The sequence below is a fragment of the Wyeomyia smithii genome, chromosome 1, assembly GCF_029784165.1.
Source record: "Wyeomyia smithii strain HCP4-BCI-WySm-NY-G18 chromosome 1, ASM2978416v1, whole genome shotgun sequence".
Taxonomy (NCBI): domain Eukaryota; kingdom Metazoa; phylum Arthropoda; class Insecta; order Diptera; family Culicidae; genus Wyeomyia; species Wyeomyia smithii.
This window is the reverse complement of record NC_073694.1, coordinates 157,652,815-157,671,994: the sequence shown is the minus strand read 5'-3', so window position 1 is coordinate 157,671,994 and position 19,180 is coordinate 157,652,815. Positions and strand designations below refer to the sequence as shown.

At 41.4% G+C, this 19,180-nt stretch overlaps 1 protein-coding gene across 3 annotated transcripts in view; it reads right to left on the bottom strand.

Annotated features, from left to right (window-relative positions):
• The window catches only part of LOC129718642 (uncharacterized), a 162,294-nt gene extending 143,398 nt beyond the window's left edge, over positions 1–18,896 (bottom strand). For all 3 annotated transcript variants that reach the window (XM_055669614.1, XM_055669613.1, XM_055669615.1), the window contains exons 1-9: positions 18,758–18,896; positions 18,111–18,694; positions 17,907–18,056; positions 17,713–17,790; positions 17,439–17,634; positions 9,484–10,144; positions 3,367–3,492; positions 2,531–3,213; positions 1,101–1,604 (exon numbers count right to left, since the gene is read on the bottom strand). In XM_055669614.1, coding sequence (XP_055525589.1) covers positions 1,101–1,604; positions 2,531–3,213; positions 3,367–3,492; positions 9,484–10,144; positions 17,439–17,634; positions 17,713–17,790; positions 17,907–18,056; positions 18,111–18,599 — 2,887 coding nt within the window. In that variant the 5' untranslated portion in view covers positions 18,600–18,694; positions 18,758–18,896. The remainder of the gene's footprint in view (positions 1–1,100; positions 1,605–2,530; positions 3,214–3,366; positions 3,493–9,483; positions 10,145–17,438; positions 17,635–17,712; positions 17,791–17,906; positions 18,057–18,110; positions 18,695–18,757) is intronic.
• Between the last annotated feature and the right edge of the window lie 284 nt (positions 18,897–19,180).

The window sequence follows — 19,180 nt, the reverse complement described above, 5'->3', positions numbered from 1 at the left end:
AGTTTTTCAACACAAACAACTATTCCCCATCAATAATATTCCAAGTTTGCCCAAATCTGCCGTAGCAGAGCTGAAAACGACCATTTTCAAAAAACATGTCTCTAAGAAAAATGAGTCAGAAAAAAAAGTTGCACATACACACATACATATACAATCATTCATACAGAAACTGCTCAGTTCGCCGCACTGAGTCATTCAACATTCGATCAACTGTGTCAACGAACATTCGATCATTGGGACCACTTTCATACTTTTGGTTTCGCCAGTTATTGCTATACCTTTCCAAGAGGAAGGCAAAAAGGTTCCGTCCAGGGTCTTTAAGGGTTGAAATACTGTCTACGATGCAAATTACTAGGGATGTGTTTAAATGCTTTTAGCCGTCGCAAATGTCTGTAATAAATATCGATTACTATTAAAAGATAAAATTGACCATTTTGAAGAATTTCAACCTTCACCTGATAAAGATACTGGATTGCAAGTGATTACGTTCATTATCGCTCGACAAGGATGTATAGACGTACACCCAGACTCGTTTGAGGTGACTTTGTTGTCAGTTCTGCTAAAAGCCGCGAGATTACGGTCATCTTTTGCGTACAAATAGCGCCAATAGATCAAGCGGTCTCTTAAAAGACGCTCGTTCACTGAAATCCTTTTTGAGACCGCTTTTCTTTCAAATTTACCCACTTTTCAACACAAAAGCTACACATATTCACAATCATTGTCGGAGATTGCCAGAATAGTAAAGTCGTTAGTCAACATTCCACATCAAGGTGTGAAGCACAAATTCAAAAGCACAATAAATTATAATTAAAATCATTTCTGTTATGTCACTCATTCACAGCGACGGGTGGCTACGAAACCGAAAACTCATTAAACAGTAATTGCATACGAAACCACATGTTTTCCGATTATATCCTCTCCCATGAATGAAACGATCCCGAGCCTGCAAACAGGTGGATGCTATTTCACAGGAAAAATGCGTGAGTGTTTACCACAAAATTTACCTCCCCCAATCGCGATTGTCTGCTGTTCGTTCCTGCCGGTGAACGTGTTTACTGAAATAAATTGCATAGTTACATGCACGGCCAGCGCAAACCTACCTTGGCACTCGAACTGCTCCCGGTGTGTCAAAACCGCTTTGCCATCGATCGGAAAGTGCATCCGAACGGTTTGAAGTTGCTGCGGTCGAAGCCAAACACGGTGTCCATATCCGTATCGTTTGGGGTCCCCGGCAACGATCGAACTCAGCAGTAACAAACAGTTTATGTCAATATTTACCAGCGCTAATTCGCGACGATGTTGCTGCCCGGGGTTGGGATTCACGTTCATCAGTGCCAGCTCCAGGACCAGTTTGCTGTGGCCTTTTCGCCATTGAAAGTTTTCCAACTTCCGGCGTGGCCGACGATAACGACGTTGCGGGTGGCCGTAGCGGACTGGTTCTAACAAGCTGGCCGGGTCACTACTCGACTGCTGGACCAGCGGTCCTTGGAAGCTGGTAACAACTTTTACGATTTTAATGTTCAAGCCATTCGCTGCCGGTGCACCCGGATCTGGAAGCACGATTTGGTTCACAGAATATGCCAACTGTATTGTGTACCTGTAAGCTGGAACGGTGAAAGTCAGGTTTGGAATTTAGTTATAAATTTTTTTGAGGAACTACCACCATTATATGTATTTATTTCGGTTTGTCTAATATAAACCTTATCACATCGCGGACAGTTTTATTGAAAATAAGTCCCTAATATTTGACCATGTCAGACCAACTTGAAATAACACCGGTAATTTTGCTGGTTTAGAAAAAGAAGCTCTAGATTTATAGAGAAAAATGATCAATTTAGTTTCAGAGGCATTGTGAGAGATTTTACCCTTTTGTGAATGGAAAACCTAACAAACATAACACATTGAGCAAATTTTCAATAAAATCATCGTTCAGATGATACCAGTACTTTACTCAAGAACCATTTGCTGTGTTGGAAAAGTAGTAAACAATAATTTCGTCCTTCCAGAAAAAATATACAGGTATTGATCGTTCAAATGTAAACTGCCTTACAACGTAACCTCTTTAAAACGTAAATCAATATAACGTAATTTTTTTTTCGTTTAACGTTGTTTTCAAATTTTTGGATTTAATTGAACTTTCTGTGTACTATAAAGTAGCTGAAAAGGCGGCATCCAAAAATTACGTAACGCACAAAGGCGGAGTGTGGGTATCTTAGAGCGTTACGATTTGTTACACAGGGGAGGCGGGAGGCGAGTTCAGCGTTACGTAACAAAAATTCTCTGGAGAGACTCTCCAAAAACGAGCATTTTTATCGAGCAAATCCTTTTATAGCGTTACGTAATTTTTATGGGGGGTAGGTGTTGGCGTTACGTTTCGTTACGTATGGGGGGGTGGGGGTCCAAAAATTGGCTTTTTTGCGTTACGTAATTTATGGATGTCGCCAAAGCATGAATGGCCAGATGTTTGTTCAATTTCTCCACTTTCGATAGTTTTTTTTTATAGTTGGATAGGAAGACCTTAAACACTCACCTGCACTCACAGCAATCGGAGCTTGTAGACAGATCCCCGCACCGCACTCACCCAACCGGGCTAATGAACTGCCGTAAAATTGGCTCACGCTTTGGACGGTGAATTTTCCACCAGCGATGTCCAAATCCGGACAAATTAAATGACGATTCTGTATGCTGAATGAATTATGAAGTTCATCTGCACTGCTACTGCCGGCCATAGGGGATGGTGCCGTGAATACGTCGTCCCGTATCGAACCGAAATCCAATTCATCACGTAAGCTGACGTCGTTTGATATCAGTATAGCAGCCGGCGGACTCTGGTGCTGATGTTGCTGCTCCTGTTGGACTAGCGGCGGCTGCAGCTTATCTAATTTTCCAATCCCACGGTTTTCGCTTTCATGAAAGTTAACCCAATTTATGGACGGTCTTTGTTCTACCGCACGTCGGTCGGGTCGTTCCTCCTGTAGAACACGTGATGGCTCCGGAAGGAATTTCGTCAAAGGTCTATTTGGATCAATAATTATTAACTCGACGGGATTAAATCCGTCCGAACGGTTGCCGTTTGACGAGGCATTCGAGAACAGATGATCGGCCTTCGAAAAATGGCGACTTGTGGTGTCATTTGAAAATTTGGATCCACCATCGGTTTCAAGTCGGATATGGCTGAACTGGTTCGTGAAGGTACTGCATTTGCTGGTTAGTCTGAAGAGAAAAGCAACTAAATAACGAATTACAGGAGAAACTTAATTGAATTATCTAACACAGATTCTGCCTAATTCAAAGAGCGATTTGAGCGTGGCCTGAATAATTAATCAGCTACTGTCGCGATTAAGTATGTAAACATAAATTACAAACCTCGTTGAGCCGACGATGACCGCATCATTGTTCCGCTGGGCTGAATTTGACAGCTCCCTAACGATGCTTATGGTTGAAGGATACTCTAACGCTATAAGTGGCTTTCTTACTCTGTACAGCGTGTACCTGCAAAGGCAGAAAGGCGTGCCGAAAAAAGAGGAAGTAACTGTAACTGGGACGACTTTCCGTTCCATGACGACTGCATCAAATTGAGTTAGCATTGCTATTTTATGCTACTCCTTCTACACTTGACTCACAAAGAGTTTTATTAATTGCTAAGGAGCGTTTCCATGCTAAACGGTCATTAATTTCGAGCGACTGCGAATTGAAAGAAACCTGGCACACGGATTTGTCTTAGAAAACTAATCATTTACCACGGGTGGAGAAAGCCTTTTGACTTGAGAAAATTTTTCTGAAAATCTCCACATAATTCATCTTACCTCAATCTTACCTTTTTTATCAAAGCAGATTTTATCAATACTCAAAATACACATAAATTGGAGCACACGTTTAATCGACTGAGGAACTGTCAGCATCCTCTCAGAATTCAATAATACTTTGTGGGTGTGGTGCAGGTCTTACCACACTAAGTAGGGATACCATCCGTCCTGATTTAGCAGGACATGTCCTGATTTTGAAGTCTTATTTGAGAGTCCTGATTTATTTATCATATTTTGGCATTTGTCCTGATTTTCTTGAGATATTTACCTTTGGTGTGTGGCAATGAGCAGAATTTTTCAAAATTGCTCAATAAGTGTTTTCGATTAAAGGTCACAACGCTCACTGCGATCGAAATTTTTCATTGGTTGAGTCTCACTAGAGTAATAAGACGAATCTCTCACGCGTTGACCGTTACCATTAAACATTTGGCATTTGTTAGGTTAAAGTTGAAACAGTTCACGTGTGTTGAATTTTTAAAGTATTTACTAATGCGTAATAATTCAAAGTGGTTTGATGAAAGCGGATCGTCAGAGATACACTCAGAATTTTTACTAGGTATTTTTCTACACGGATTTTCGAATTGGATTTTTAAATCGAAGGATTTTCAAATTACGCGTATTTATACGCGGATTTTTTTTATTAACTCGTTTTTCCGCGATGTGCGTATCCCCGCGTATAAAAAACTGAGTAAATCAAATATTACGAGTTATATTTGCTCATACTTCGAAGAATAGAATAACTTAGACAAATTTGTGCTCAGAAAAGGTGTCCTGATTTCTAACTTCGACCAGATGGTATCCCTAACACTAAGCAACTTAGTTTTTTTTTTGTAATATTATTTGTACTAACATTTGAAAAATGCTTAGGTTTTATAAGAGATAGAGAAAAGTTATCAAAGGTTGACTTTTGGAAAATGTCTTTCCTTTAAAAAGAATATCAGTTCACCCGGCAAACTACGTCTGGCCCATTTTTTTCTTTGTTTAAATAATTTTAAATAAAACATTTTGAAATGATGTCTGTGGTGCCTCTGTGCAAATAAACATATTAGAAGGTATTCAATCATTTTTGGCTGTTTTCCAGAAACCGGAAGCCTCCACCTCAGAAAAAGGTGTCTTTGGTCGATTTTTTGTTTCCGTGCATTATTCGCATTTCGGAAATACCCATCTTGGATGGTATTTGGTCATGTTCGGCTGTTTTCCAGACACTGGAAGCAGCGTTGCAAAGCGAGCGAGAAGCAAAATCTATCTCCTCCTTTCTGCTTGAGAACGAGACATATGCTACGCTTCTCAAGTTTTTGAACATACGCTTTCGAGACACTCTTTATTCTTCATGCATTCCCCTGCGCAACAGCAACTGGCATCGACTCGCAAAAACTCTTTTGTATTGCTACTCAGCTGTACGCGAGTTCCTACTGTAAAAGAGTACGCGAGTTCTTGTTTGCGAGTACGAGTACTCGACTAAAATTGCTCGACTAGGAGGAGTGCTTGAAAAACTGTACACGAGAACGAAAATGCTTTCTTCATCTACCTGGTTTTGCTTCATGCACCGACAACCGACAGTGGGGCGAAGAATATGTAAGAAGTATCGCCACGTGTAGGGTACCAGACTGCTTTGGTAAGTTTTTTACACGAGTCTAATGCAAAACCAGCCAAAGCTAACCGCTGCCGAAGTAGTCTAATACCCTATTATCGTTTTGTCCCTCTACAACCATCGCGAAGCCTCTTGAAACAAGTGAAAAATTGGTAGAAATATCTGTTTCATTTGTAGGGGAGCAGCTTCTCCTCTTCCAGAGTAAAGAGGGGTGTCGAGACATGACAAAATCATTTCCCACCCCAAAATTATCCACTTGTCAAATTCGGTTTCATTTGCTTAATTGGTACTCGAGTTGTGAAAAAAATGTGTTTCTACATTGTTTCATTTGCTTGATTAGTTCTTGAAATATACAGAAATACTGATGGAATACCCCCCTTCCCCTTACGCCTTCTTCCAGAGTAGGGAAGGGTGTCATATCATCTTAGAGACATTTCTTGCCCCATAGAACCACCACATGCAAAATTTGGTTTTATTTGCTTGATTAGTTACCGAGTTAAGCGGAGGGAGGGGTCACAAACTATCATAAGAACCTTTCTCGGCCACAGAAACCCCTACATACAAATTTTCACGTCGATCGGTTCAGTAATTTCCGAGTCTATATGAATTAGACAGACAGACAGACAGACAGACAGACAGACAGACAGACAGACAGACAGACAGACAGACAGACAGACAGACAGACAGACAGACAGACAGACAGACAGACAGACAGACAGACAGACAGACAGACAGACAGACAGACAGACAGACAGACAGACAGACAGACAGACAGACAGACAGACAGACAGACAGACAGACAGACAGACAGACAGACAGACAGACAGACAGACAGACAGACAGACAGACAGACAGACAGACAGACAGACAGACAGACAGACAGACAGACAGACAGACAGACAGACAGACAGACAGACAGACAGACAGACAGACAGACAGACAGACAGACAGACAGACAGACAGACAGACAGACAGACAGACAGACAGACAGACAGACAGACAGACAGACAGACAGACAGACAGACAGACAGACAGACAGACAGACAGACAGACAGACAGACAGACAGACAGACAGACAGACAGACAGACAGACAGACAGACAGACAGACAGACAGACAGACAGACAGACAGACAGACAGACAGACAGACAGACAGACAGACAGACAGACAGACAGACAGACAGACAGACAGACAGACAGACAGACAGACAGACAGACAGACAGACAGACAGACAGACAGACAGACAGACAGACAGACAGACAGACAGACAGACAGACAGACAGACAGACAGACAGACAGACAGACAGACAGACAGACAGACAGACAGACAGACAGACAGACAGACAGACAGACAGACAGACAGACAGACAGACAGACAGACAGACAGACAGACAGACAGACAGACAGACAGACAGACAGACAGACAGACAGACAGACAGACAGACAGACAGACAGACAGACAGACAGACAGACAGACAGACAGACAGACAGACAGACAGACAGACAGACAGACAGACAGACAGACAGACAGACAGACAGACAGACAGACAGACAGACAGACAGACAGACAGACAGACAGACAGACAGACAGACAGACAGACAGACAGACAGACAGACAGACAGACAGACAGACAGACAGACAGACAGACAGACAGACAGACAGACAGACAGACAGACAGACAGACAGACAGACAGAAAATAATATAATAATAATACCATGTGCGTGGCCCCACCCACTCTCCCTAGGTATTTAGGTCCACAGGAACCATTGCATTTTTGCTGGACAGGTGATGTGACGAGAGTGGAAGAACAATCACAGCGCATTCAACTGAGTGTTGCCGGAGAAAGTATGAAAAAACAATATACTTTGTCGAACGTACGAACAGTTAAACAACTTAAATTGCCGAGCCAAACATTAGAATATACAAATATCTGTCATATGCATCCGTACCTTAAAGGGTTGCCCATAAAAAGCTACTCCGATATCAAACTAAAGCTCGTTATTGGAGTCGATAATGTGACACTGATCAGTACGCTGAAGATAAGGGAGGTAGTGGAGGTCTCATAGCCGCTAAAACGAGGTTGGGTTGGAGCATTTACGGTCGGCATTTGGGTTCCAGAGATCAAGAGCATTTGCACCTCCACACGGTTCAAAATAATGAAACTCTTAACAACACAATGCTGTATGCTAATCATCTAATTATCTCAAAAAAATATTTTTAAAAGATTGGTCTTTTCAGATTGTATTACAGAATTTTGTAGCATAAAATTCTGAGATTCCCTTTTTTTATAAAATTACTTTTTATTTTCAATAGGATTCTTTTTTAGTGTACGATCTCAAATTCAACTTCAACAATATTTTTTCATAAAAGTTCAGACGCTTTTCTCAAATTCACCCCTTGATAACTTTTCTCTATCTCTTTACAGTAATCAGATATATCGATTTATTGAAAAAAAACTTCAGTTCTTTGCAAATGTTAGTAACGATAAAAAAATGCAAAGATGCTTAGGGTAGAAAAGCCTACGCACCCACAAAGTTTCATTGAATTCTGAGAGGAAACTGCCAGCACCTGGTCGAGTTGACGCCAAATTCTTTATTAGTGAGATTAAGGGTCGAAAACTCTCTAGTACCTAAATAACTTGTGTGTAATAACTAGTATGCCATTACAAGATGAGACATTATGGCGCTACTGACATCGTAAGTACTAATTTATTTCGAATAATGCGAAACTGGTGGCACTAAGCTTTCATACATACGACGGTGTAATGGAGCTGCTTTTCGCTGCAACAACAGTAGTTTTACTCAAATACGACGGTTTTGTCTTGACAGTGCTGTTCGTACGCTTAGAATCATGTCGTCTTTCGCTTTTATGCGTTAGCGAAATAATTCAATCGATCCTGAAATTTTTCCTCAATTTTCACAACGTAATGTGAAAATCATGGTGAAATTAATTCTCGTGAAAATCTTGTACATTTTAACCATCCAACAACACAATAACTCAGGGCCGGATTTAGACGCTAGAGACCCGGGGCAAATTTGTTTGTTAGGCCCTCTTTTCTTAAAACATTTAGAGGTAACGTTCTGGAAGGTGACGAGCAAAAAAAAGGTCGCCCTAGGACTAGGGGGGCCATTTCAATCGGGAGACCCGGGGCATTTACCCCCTTTGCCCCCCCCCCTCAAATCCGGACCTGCATTAACTACTACATTCCGTGCCTTCGTTTGTAAGCTAGCAGCATTCGAATTTTTCCGCTTCTAAACGTTATTTGCTCATTTCAATTTCACAAAATAGTCGATTTGCATTTCGCGTATTTCCAGGTTAGTTTGGCTGGAAATGCTCCGAGATAAATTGAATGCTTCCATCCTTATTGAAAGTCGAACATTTGTAAGAAGAAACACAAGAATAATTGCCACTCAAAACAAGTAACCATCCTGTCAAGCAATACACTTCAAGTTGAGGTATTTAATATCAATTTATCCAGCCCTTTACCTTTTCAGTTTTATGTGAAACTTTGTGAGTTTGGTAACTTCGGCAATCTAAGCAACTTTGTATATTTGAAATCTTATCAAAACATATAGAGTTAATTTTCAAATATATTGTTCTGCCAGCTTTAGACACAGTTAGCAGAACAAAAGCCGAAATCAGCATTTTTACATAGCAGCAAACAGGTTTATAATGTCAAAAAATAAATCAATGTTTATTGAATGATCTTGGATATGTTCTTATTTTCCAAAATCTTTGTCTCTAGAGCTTTTACCTCTGTTTTTAAATTATTTTACCTAAAAACTATATAGCATTAAAAAGTGTTTACTGTAAAGAATGAAATGCATTTTCCTTAAACCATATTTTCTAAAGTCAAATCTTTTTATATCGCTTGTATATATAATATCATAAATGACTTCTCCAGGTAAGAAGTGTTCCTAACAACAACTTTTTCCCGAAAATTTGTCAATCAAAAACTATCTTTGAAGATTTTGCCTAAGAAATTGCTTGAATTATTGATGTCACCAAACTGACACAGTTTCACCGAAATCTGAGAGGATGTTGCAAACTCTTAACAGGAGTTTCCAAGAAATCCCTTACTTACCTTTTCCATTTCATCGTGCTCTCGGTGTCATGGGAAACTTTTTCCTGTTTATCAAAGCTATATTCACTTTTCGCTTCAAAACTTGGGCTTCTCAAGTTTGGTTGAAGGTAAGGGTCAGCCTCTTGGTCTACGTTTTTTATGTCCGGTTGACCGACATTCTGTTCATTACTGGCGCCGGCGTCCGTATCGAGATGATGCCCGATATTTTCCAGATGGCCGTAAAAAACCGGACCAGCGAAAAAATGCTGCTGCTGCTGCTGGTAATAGCGATACGCATTGTTTCCTCTTATTGCCGCTACCGGTAATGGATGTGATGGTTTTTCTCGGAAATTGAAGACTTCATCCGATGGCACCTGAAGCCGGCCGGGGTTATTATTGATTATTGAACGAAACTCGCCAGGATTTGTGTGGTGTCTGGGATAATCGGGATAGCGATCGTAATGGTAGAAGTAGTCATCATCGGATCTGCCTTCCCATGAGACTCTGGGCTGCTGCGGTTGATGACTTTCCATCTTGGGGCGAAGAGCTCGTAATAGGCTTCTCCACTGAGGCATAAAACGCTGATGAGTAGCGGCAGCTGCGGTGGGTGCCATCAAATTTGAGTTAATGTGAACAGTGTGTCGCTGCTGGAACAAATTGATTTCCGGGTGAAGTGATTGCTCTGAAAGTTTGTAAAAAATGCCAAATTAATTTTGAGATTGTCTCTCATACATATTTATACGTTGATGTGTTGCAAAAATCATGTATTGTTATAACTTGGTAGAACTCGTTATGGCTCCTGTGATATTGCACGCAAAATTTCAAATTTTAATATTGAAAAAACTCGAAAATACATAAAAATCACTAGTTTCGAAAACTTCTTAAGAGTAGTTATAATTTTTAATTTCGAAATTTCAATCAACCGGTTTATTAGCTTTGAACATAAAGAACTCATTTGCTGCAAAATATTGATCAATTGTCATTTTTTGACGCCTGGCACAACTTGCTACTATGAATGGTTCAATTCTCAAAAAAATGCTTTAAAATTTGTCAATGTTTACAGCGCTCCCAGCATATGATCATACCGTTTAATGTTAATCTAGTGATGGCTTTTTGTGAAGCAATTATTCAAGCTGCAGAAAAAATATAGCGGCGTCAAAAAACTGTTTTCTTTTTTTGGCCAGCTTTTTGTTCTAGGTACTTCTCTGTGCGCCGTGTCTAATAATAACGGCCATCGGTGCGTAAACTTTGCAGCCTCCCGTGGTATGGTAGTCCGAAGCACCTTCTTTCCCCGCAAAGGTATCCACGAATTCACCTGGAGATCACCCCACCAACAGACCGAGAATCAAATCGACCACGTTCTAATCGACGGCAGGTTCTTCTTCGACATTATCAACGTTCGCAATTACCGCAGTGCGAATATAGACCACTACCTAGTAGCTGTGTGCATGCGCTCAAAACTATCGAAGGTATCGAAGGTCGAAGGTTACACCCGCCGAAGTCGAACGCCGCGACCAAGTGTTGAGTAACTGCGGGACGCCGGGGTTGCACAGGAATACGCGCAGTAGCTGAAGGCAGCGCTACCTACGGAAAAGCAGCTTGGCGCAGCTACTCTTGAAGATGGCTGGAGGTGCATCCGATCCGCCATAGGTAGGACTGCTGTAGCGCTGTTACAAGGGCTCTGAATCATAGAAATGATTGGTTTGACGGCGAGTGCAAATTGTTAGTCGAGGAGAAGAACGTAGCACGGGCGATAATGCTGCAACGCCGTACGAGAACGAACTTGGAACGATACCGACAGGCACGAAACAGCCAAAACTCAATCTTCTGAAGAAAGAAGCGCCAGTAGGACGACCGGGATCGTGTGGTGATGAAAAAGCTGTACCAAGCTAACAACACTCGGAGGTTCTACGAGAAGCTGAACAGCTCCCGTGAAGGCTACTTGCCGCAAGCCGATATGTGCAAAAGTTTGGACGGCAACCTTCTTACGGACGAGTGTGAGGTGATCGAAAGCTGGAAACTGCATTTCGATGAGCATCTGAACGGCGATGCAGTAGAGCAGGACGGTATGGCAACTGATCTTGGTGCAAGATCAGAAGACATCCTGATGATCATCCCCCGATTTCCTGGAGGTGGAGGAGAAGATTGGCTGACCGAAAAACAATAAAACTGTTGAAGTTAATCAACTTTTCAGCGAGCTGTTGAAATACGGTGGAGAAACACTGGTTAGAGCCGTGCACCGAGTCATTGTCAAGATTTGGGAAGAAGAACGAGTACCGGAGGAGTGGATGGAAGGTATTGTGTGTCCCACCTACAAAAACGGGCGACAAGCTGGAGTGCTACAATTGCCGCGCAATCACTCTGTTGAACGCCGCATACAAGGTACTCTCCCAAATACTCTGCCGTTGACTATCACCATTTGTGAAGAAGTTCGTGGGGCACTACCATGCGGGATTCATGGGTGCCCGTGCCACCACGGATCAAATATTCGCGGTTCGGCAGGTTATGCAGAAATGTCGCGAATACAACGTGCCCACACACCACTTATTCATCGATTTCAAATCGATCGAGACCAGCTATGTCCAAGCATGCACGCATACGGATTTCCGGACAAACTAACGCGGTTGGTCAAAGCGACGATGGATCGAGTGATGTGTGTAGTTCGAGTATCGGAGGCACTCTCGAGCCCCTTCGAAACCCGTGCGAAGAGGTTTAAGGCAAAATGGTGGTCTCTCGTGCCTACTGTTTAACATTGCTGTGGAAGGTGTCATTAGAAGAGCGGGGATTAATACGAGTGGCACGATATTCCAAAAGTAGGTTCAACTGTTCGGCTTCGCCGATGATATCGATATTGTGGCTCGGACCTTTGTGAAGATGGCGGATACGTACATCGGATTGAAGGCCCTCGGATTAGACTGGTCATCAATTCTTCGAAGACGAAATACACGGAAAGAAGGGGTTCACGAGAAGACAGTGCTAACCTCCCACCCCGAGTTCAAGTTGGTGGTGATGAAATCGAGGTGGTTGATGAGTTCGTGTATAACTCGTGTATTGGTAACTGTCGACAACGATACCAACAGAGAAATTCATCGGCGCATTATGGCAGGAAATCGTGCATGCTTTGGTCTCCGGTGGACGCTCCGAGCGAGTAGAATTCGTCGCCGCAGCAAGTTAGCCATCTACAAGCGCTGATCCAACCGGTAGTCCTCTACGGGCATGAAAAATGTACTATGCTTGTGGAGGACCAACGTGCCCTTGCGGTCTTCGAGCGGAAGGTGTTGTATACCATCTTCGGTGGACTGCATATGGGGAACGGAAGCCGGAGAAGGCGAATGAACCACGAACTGCAGGAGCTGTTTGGGGAGCCATCTATCGTCCACGCCGCTAGGATTGGCAGGTTGCTGTGGGCTGGGCATGTCGCGGACCCTACGCAAACTGCAGATCTGGTGAACTGCAGCCATGGACCGAGTGGAATGAAGACGACTCTTACGTACAGCAAATGCAGCAAATGGCTTGGGACTTCTTGGTAAGTAAGGTTGTTGTCTTGGTCCTAATAAGCAAAAGAGTTGAAAATCTGCTCTCAAAGAGATAGCAGGAAACCAATTTTAGTTACCCGTCAAATTTACCTAGAGCTTCGCGGCCCGCCTAGATGAGTCACGCGGCCCCCTTTGCCGGTCACGGAGCCCCGGTTGGGAACCACTATTCTAGAACATTCAGCGGTTATCAGCAGGAGAAGTTGCTGCAGAGTACACTAGGAAAGTTGATAGACGGATCTACGATTCAGTTGAAGGCTCAACGTGGAAAAATTACAATTTCTTGGCACTATTGGACGACAATAAGAACATTAAAAGAAAATCCGGTTCCGTACGGCCGGCGACACTGAGCTACAAGAAGCTCCAAAGGATGGTGAAGAGGAAGACCGAGGGAGAAGTGGCTAAATCGCTGCGTGCGCTCGGCCGGGAGGTCGGTGCAACCGGTCAAACACTGAATAAGTACTTGACGAACATGGACATACATATCAGAAAGCAGCAATCCCGTCCACTAGTCCCAGGGCTGCAGGCAATGACGCAGCGACAGCGCCTGACTAATGTGGTCAAGTCGATTTTCCCAGTGAATCACGACACGTGGCGGTGGTGATGGTAATGAAACCTACCCAACCTACCCTACCTGCAACGTCAAGTTATAAACAAGTTATAAATAAATTGCAAGGAAAACATGAGGTTTTAACCCACTCGTATTTATGTAAGATACCAGAATTATAGATTGAAGTTGCATTATTATTTTATTACAAATTGTTGTTAAAACTGATTTATAACAGGATTATAATCAACTTTTTTCTTAAGTAAGTGTTACTTTAGATAGACAACGGAAGAAAATATGATGAAACCAGTTGTAAATGTGTTTGGTGGTACAAATTATTTATTCTACATCAAGTACAGTGCAGATCAAAAACATTATTATCGCTATATAGTTCTTCTATAAAAGTTGCGTGAACAATTTATTCGCAATTGAATATATGTTTTATATTGGCTCCGCCCCTTGCGCTTTTTGAGTTATTAATAAGTCATAAATCAGTTACTTATACTTATTAAAGACTAACCGTGTTGCCATCCAGGCGATCGCACCCTGGATGGCAACGACTGGCAAGGTACTTCTTATTTTGCTTCCCCCACGAAGAAAGTAAACACCGAGGTGAAGTTTATTTCACAAACCAAGTTCCCCAAGAACGAGCTGCTACATCTGACAATCAGCGAGCAACAAATTCTTATGCGAAACTAAGTTGCAACAATTTCGTTGTGTCATCACAAGTTTCAAGAATGAAACAGCAATGTGTATAAACTTATGCGTGGAATTTGACAACAACATGGTAAATGCTGCATGGTCAAATTTCAGCAACGAGGATGTATCGTAGCAGCAACTAGGGTGAAATAGCAATTTATATCCAATTTTCTCGTTTTTACTATTTACGTCATTTGCTGTAGAAACATTTGCTAGTTTATGGCTCAGTTTTTAATTTTGCTTCTTTAATTCATCAGCACCTCAGCGTGTTAATTAAGTTCAAAGCAATTTATTTCATTTCGTTTTATAGACCCACACTGTTTGGACGACTTCCAATCCAAGTATCCAAAAGTTACAACGCAGTAAATAACCTCATCTCAAAAACAAATATAAGGCAAACGATCGAACAAAAGTTGCTGTTACATAGCTTGAGAATATGACAGCAACTTTTAAAAGTATTGTTGTGTGTTTGTTCTGTGTATCTCGCAAGCATCACGTGGGCAACTTATATGCTCCACCCACTAGATCTATTCAGTGAAGGTTAAGTTTTCAAATGCCGTTTACACGCTTCAACAACAAATCCAACCTCGCAAATTACCAACAACGTAATTTGCGAGGTTGTGAAGATTTTTGAAGCAGTGATGCAACTTTAGTTGTTGCTTGTATCTTTACAATTTCATCGTAGTAACAAAAAATGTTTCTTAAAACCTCGAAATTTCATTAGTGCAACAAATGATCACAATTGATTTTTTTGTTATGTTTCAATTGTTGCTTGGGCGGGCCGTGGACGAGTTAATTTATAATACGAAGTGCCTGCCAGAAGTTGCGTCATTTATCAAGAAATACCATAAGGCTGAAGAAGCGGTGTCGATCCACTACTCGAAGCTCATTGGAGGAGATGGAGCGGCTGAATATCGATGTGGCATCCAAGTTGGCGAACCCGCCCAACGTCTCCAAGTTGCGCCTCCTCGAGGATTTCTGGGCAAACCTGAAGCGTAGGATCTATTCCAACAATTTTGCCGCAAAAACTGAGGAGTAATTGATTAATAAAAAGAAGAAAGAACACAAAAACATGCCTGCACGCATGTTTTCATCTGCCATGGCGAATGCTCCGGTTAATTGCCGGAAGGCTGCACGCAAGGGCGTATAATTTTTTGTGAGTAATGTAACATAATTACCTTCCATGTCAAATTCATCAAACTTATCTGTCTTAGTTACTTTTGTACCACCATTCGAAAAAAGTTCTTTTTTTTAACGCATACGTTATTATAACCGGTACTTTCGATACGTTCGCGATCGAAACAGCGACATTCATGTTTTTACGCAATTTTTTTCCGCAGATTTTTTTGCGAAGTTTTTTACGCGGGTTTCCGAATTAACGCGGATTTTCGAATTAAATCGGGTTGGGAACCAAAACATGTAGGTTATTATTGAGGATCTGGATCCGATGCCAAAAAGTGCCTTTACATCTCGCATCTTCATCGCTACCACGTCAATTATCCAACTATTCCCGTGGAAGAGATGGTCTCATTTCTATGCATAAACGCAGCACAGACATGCGGCTTTAGGCTCCGCGGCCCCTTTTGCTAAGCACAAAGATCTCCGAGGCTTTCTTTGTGAATTTCAAATACAAGTTTTACATATGAGGCTGTTTTTTTTAATCTCATATCGTCCAATTTGTTTCACGTCTTGATCTTGATACGCAGAAGAGTTAAAAATTCGGGTTTTCCTGTCAGGTAATTTTAGTTTTCTAACCCTTGGTTAACTGTATTGTGTGTTAATGAATAATAGCTCCTCATTGTCCTGCGTCAATAATGCGGTTGTGTGTCAGATATAACCTAATACTTCTTACGCGTTTTTTACGAGGTACGTATCCCCGCGTGAAAATTTCTGACTGTACTTGATATTGAAATCATGATATCGATTCAGCGCAGGATCGAAGGTTTGATAATTTTGTCAGTACCGCTTATACGTCGTTCACATTTATAGAACGTTGGTTCCAGCTATGCCTTTTTTGAATGCTTTCCTGAGCTAATGATAATACGATTGTTGTAACAGATGGTATTTTTTCCATTCCGTAACCTGATGAAGATGATTGTAAGTCCATGGCAGTATTGTGTGGAAGCTCATAAATAACATAGTCAATTTCCGTGACTATCACTTTGTAATTAACATGAATCACAAATTGATAAACATATATCTAGCCGAAATTAACAGTGCTTTAGTTTATGCCTTCAAATAATGTCTTCAACTAATTTGCAAAGTCGATCACAAAAGGGTTACGATTTTGTCAATTTATTTCTCATAACATCCTCCACTCTGAGTAGAGGTGAGCACAATTCAAATCTATTACCTGGTAATTATAACAGAAGAAAATGTGTAAAACATATTTTCGATATACCCACTACTTGGATAGTATCGATGTCAAATACTGTATTAAATACTCGAAACTTAATATTACTCATATGCATCGGGTTCTGTTTTTATGTCTGAATGTCTGAATCAAAGTGGAAATTAATCAAAACTGTGCTTGTAATTTGTTCTAAGGCGATTCACAAGAATGTTTGTACCTTTTATAGAGCTAACAGTTGTGTTTTCGAAAAACTTCGTGGTCATAGCGAAAGAGCGGGATAGGGGTGGCACAGTCTCGAAGGAGGGTGTAGATAAAGAAACTGATGAAAATAGGACCACGTGGCTTCGAAACTGTCATAAATCCGCGAACCGTTTTCGAACATTTTGATAAAGTAAATTAGCAGCTTGACGACGCTGTCGGCCAACGCCGTTGAGGCTAGAGTGCTCACTACGCTACCGCTGGACGCCCAAGTTTAATCGAGACTTTACTGATAGGATGAAACAATTTCTGTTTTCACATAGTAAGATCCTGTGCAAGAAAAAGCCACCAATAATGCTGCTAACAGTTTTCTCCAGCTTGATGCATCAACAGTTTCAAACTAAAATGGCGTACGAAGAGTGTGCATATATCAGACAACAAGCGGCAAACTTTTATCGCATCGCCAACCGGATTCCCCTAGGTTGCGTTCTGCTGCTTCGCATGGAACTTTCCGGAAGCACTAACTTGATTTGTCTTACCCTTACCCTGTGCTACTGGCGGCCGGCTTTCTTTGGTATGATTTCATGGAGCAGACATAACTTTTCCTGTTGATTGAAAGTTAAACTAGAACGAAGAAAAGGCTTACCGTCTCGATTATTGCTATTCCACGAATCAGCGCTTCCGGAAACTTTCGGTAGCGATAGTAAAGCATCTTCGTTTCCGCCGTCGTCTCCGTCGCCCATCGAATCCTGCTTGGATCTCTTATAGTAGAGATTATTATTGTGTTGATCATTGGATGCAACCCGTCGTCGTTCGTTGATTTCGTCAGGAATTTGTCCATTCTGCGAAGGTTGATTTAGATTTTTTGGAATTGAAAAATTTATTATTGCTTTCGTGGTTTGTCAACTCATATCTCCTACCTCATTCCGTTCCTGTCGATTACACGTTGTCTGAGCCGGAAGCTTGACATCCTGTTCGGTGATGTAACAGTTCGTTGTCTGAAGGAGAATGCAATGCTTTTTGAATAATTTCAAGTTTCTTTAGTCTACATCAAGCATTTTGATGAAGGTAAACACTTTAAAAATACATAAAAAGGGTTAAACCTCGACTTTACCCTAACTTTGTCCAGTGCGTACACACCATAGGTCGCATCTAGCGTCACATTGAAAACAAAAGGTTCATTCAGTTGGGCATAGATGCCTTGTTCCGGCAAAAATACCTCATCCAAGAGGAAGTGGAAATGCATCTCGTTTATTTTGTGAGCCTAGGGGATATAAGATTTATATGTTGTCATCAAGGACCTTCTTTACGTACGCACGTCACTTGCTAGGTGCCCCCAATATTGTTGTCCAATGGAGTCATCAAGTTCCTCCCATTTACGACTATCAGCATCTTTGGATGACGGTTCGATATAAATTTTCGATTTAATTCTATGCTGACAATCTGCTAATGCATCATCGAACATAACGGAAGATGCTGCATCTGCAGAATCTGCTGTCGAAGGTCGATGATGGCTGTCCTCCTTGTTGCATGGCACAAGCGTCGCGTTCATACTGACTCTATAGAATTCATTCGTTTGAACATTGTTCCGTAAATGTCGATGCTGGGAGAAGCGGAAATAACTGGGCTGGCCCGGCTCGACATCTCCGGTGGTGGGGTTGAACGCTCTCGTGGGACCAGTTGGCAATGCGACGATGGATTCGAAATCATTGTATGATTGAAATGCTAAGGAGCGTCGTTCGACCGAAAGCATTTGCATAACGGTTAGGAATATTGTGATCCGGGGAAGGTTTGATATCGGCTTCATTGTTTCGTAGAAGTAATACAAAGACCAGAGTATTCTTATAAAGCTTGGCGTTATTCTCGATTTATCTGTTGAATGAAAATAAATTCCGGTTGCGTCTGCAAAAAATTTTAATCAACTTATCGATGTGACTTTATTGGTTTTATTGGAAATAACAATACCAATTCCACTTAAAAAAGAGTTGGTATTAACAATACATCTTTCAATTTTTCCATGGTTATCTCTTATTTTCCCTATACCGATGTTTAAGTTTTTCAATTCAAGTAAAAAAAGAAATGGGTGTTAGAACAAAAAAGAAAAATGCTGTCACTGAGATTGTTGTGTTGTTTTTTGCTTTGAGTGCATCTGTTGCTGTGATTGCGTTTTATTCATGAGAGAACATCTATTGGGAAATGTGTAAGGTCGAGGATATAAAAAAGAACGTAAATTAAGTCAAGATTCCGGTCTGATTCCACCTGACTCTGATCCAAGATCTAGTCTGAAATCTGGGAACAAAAGTGGCTAATCATTGGAGAGCGCTTAACGTAAAAAATGATGATAGGCGTTTTCGGATGGTTTTGTTTTTAAATAACTAAGAATAACGA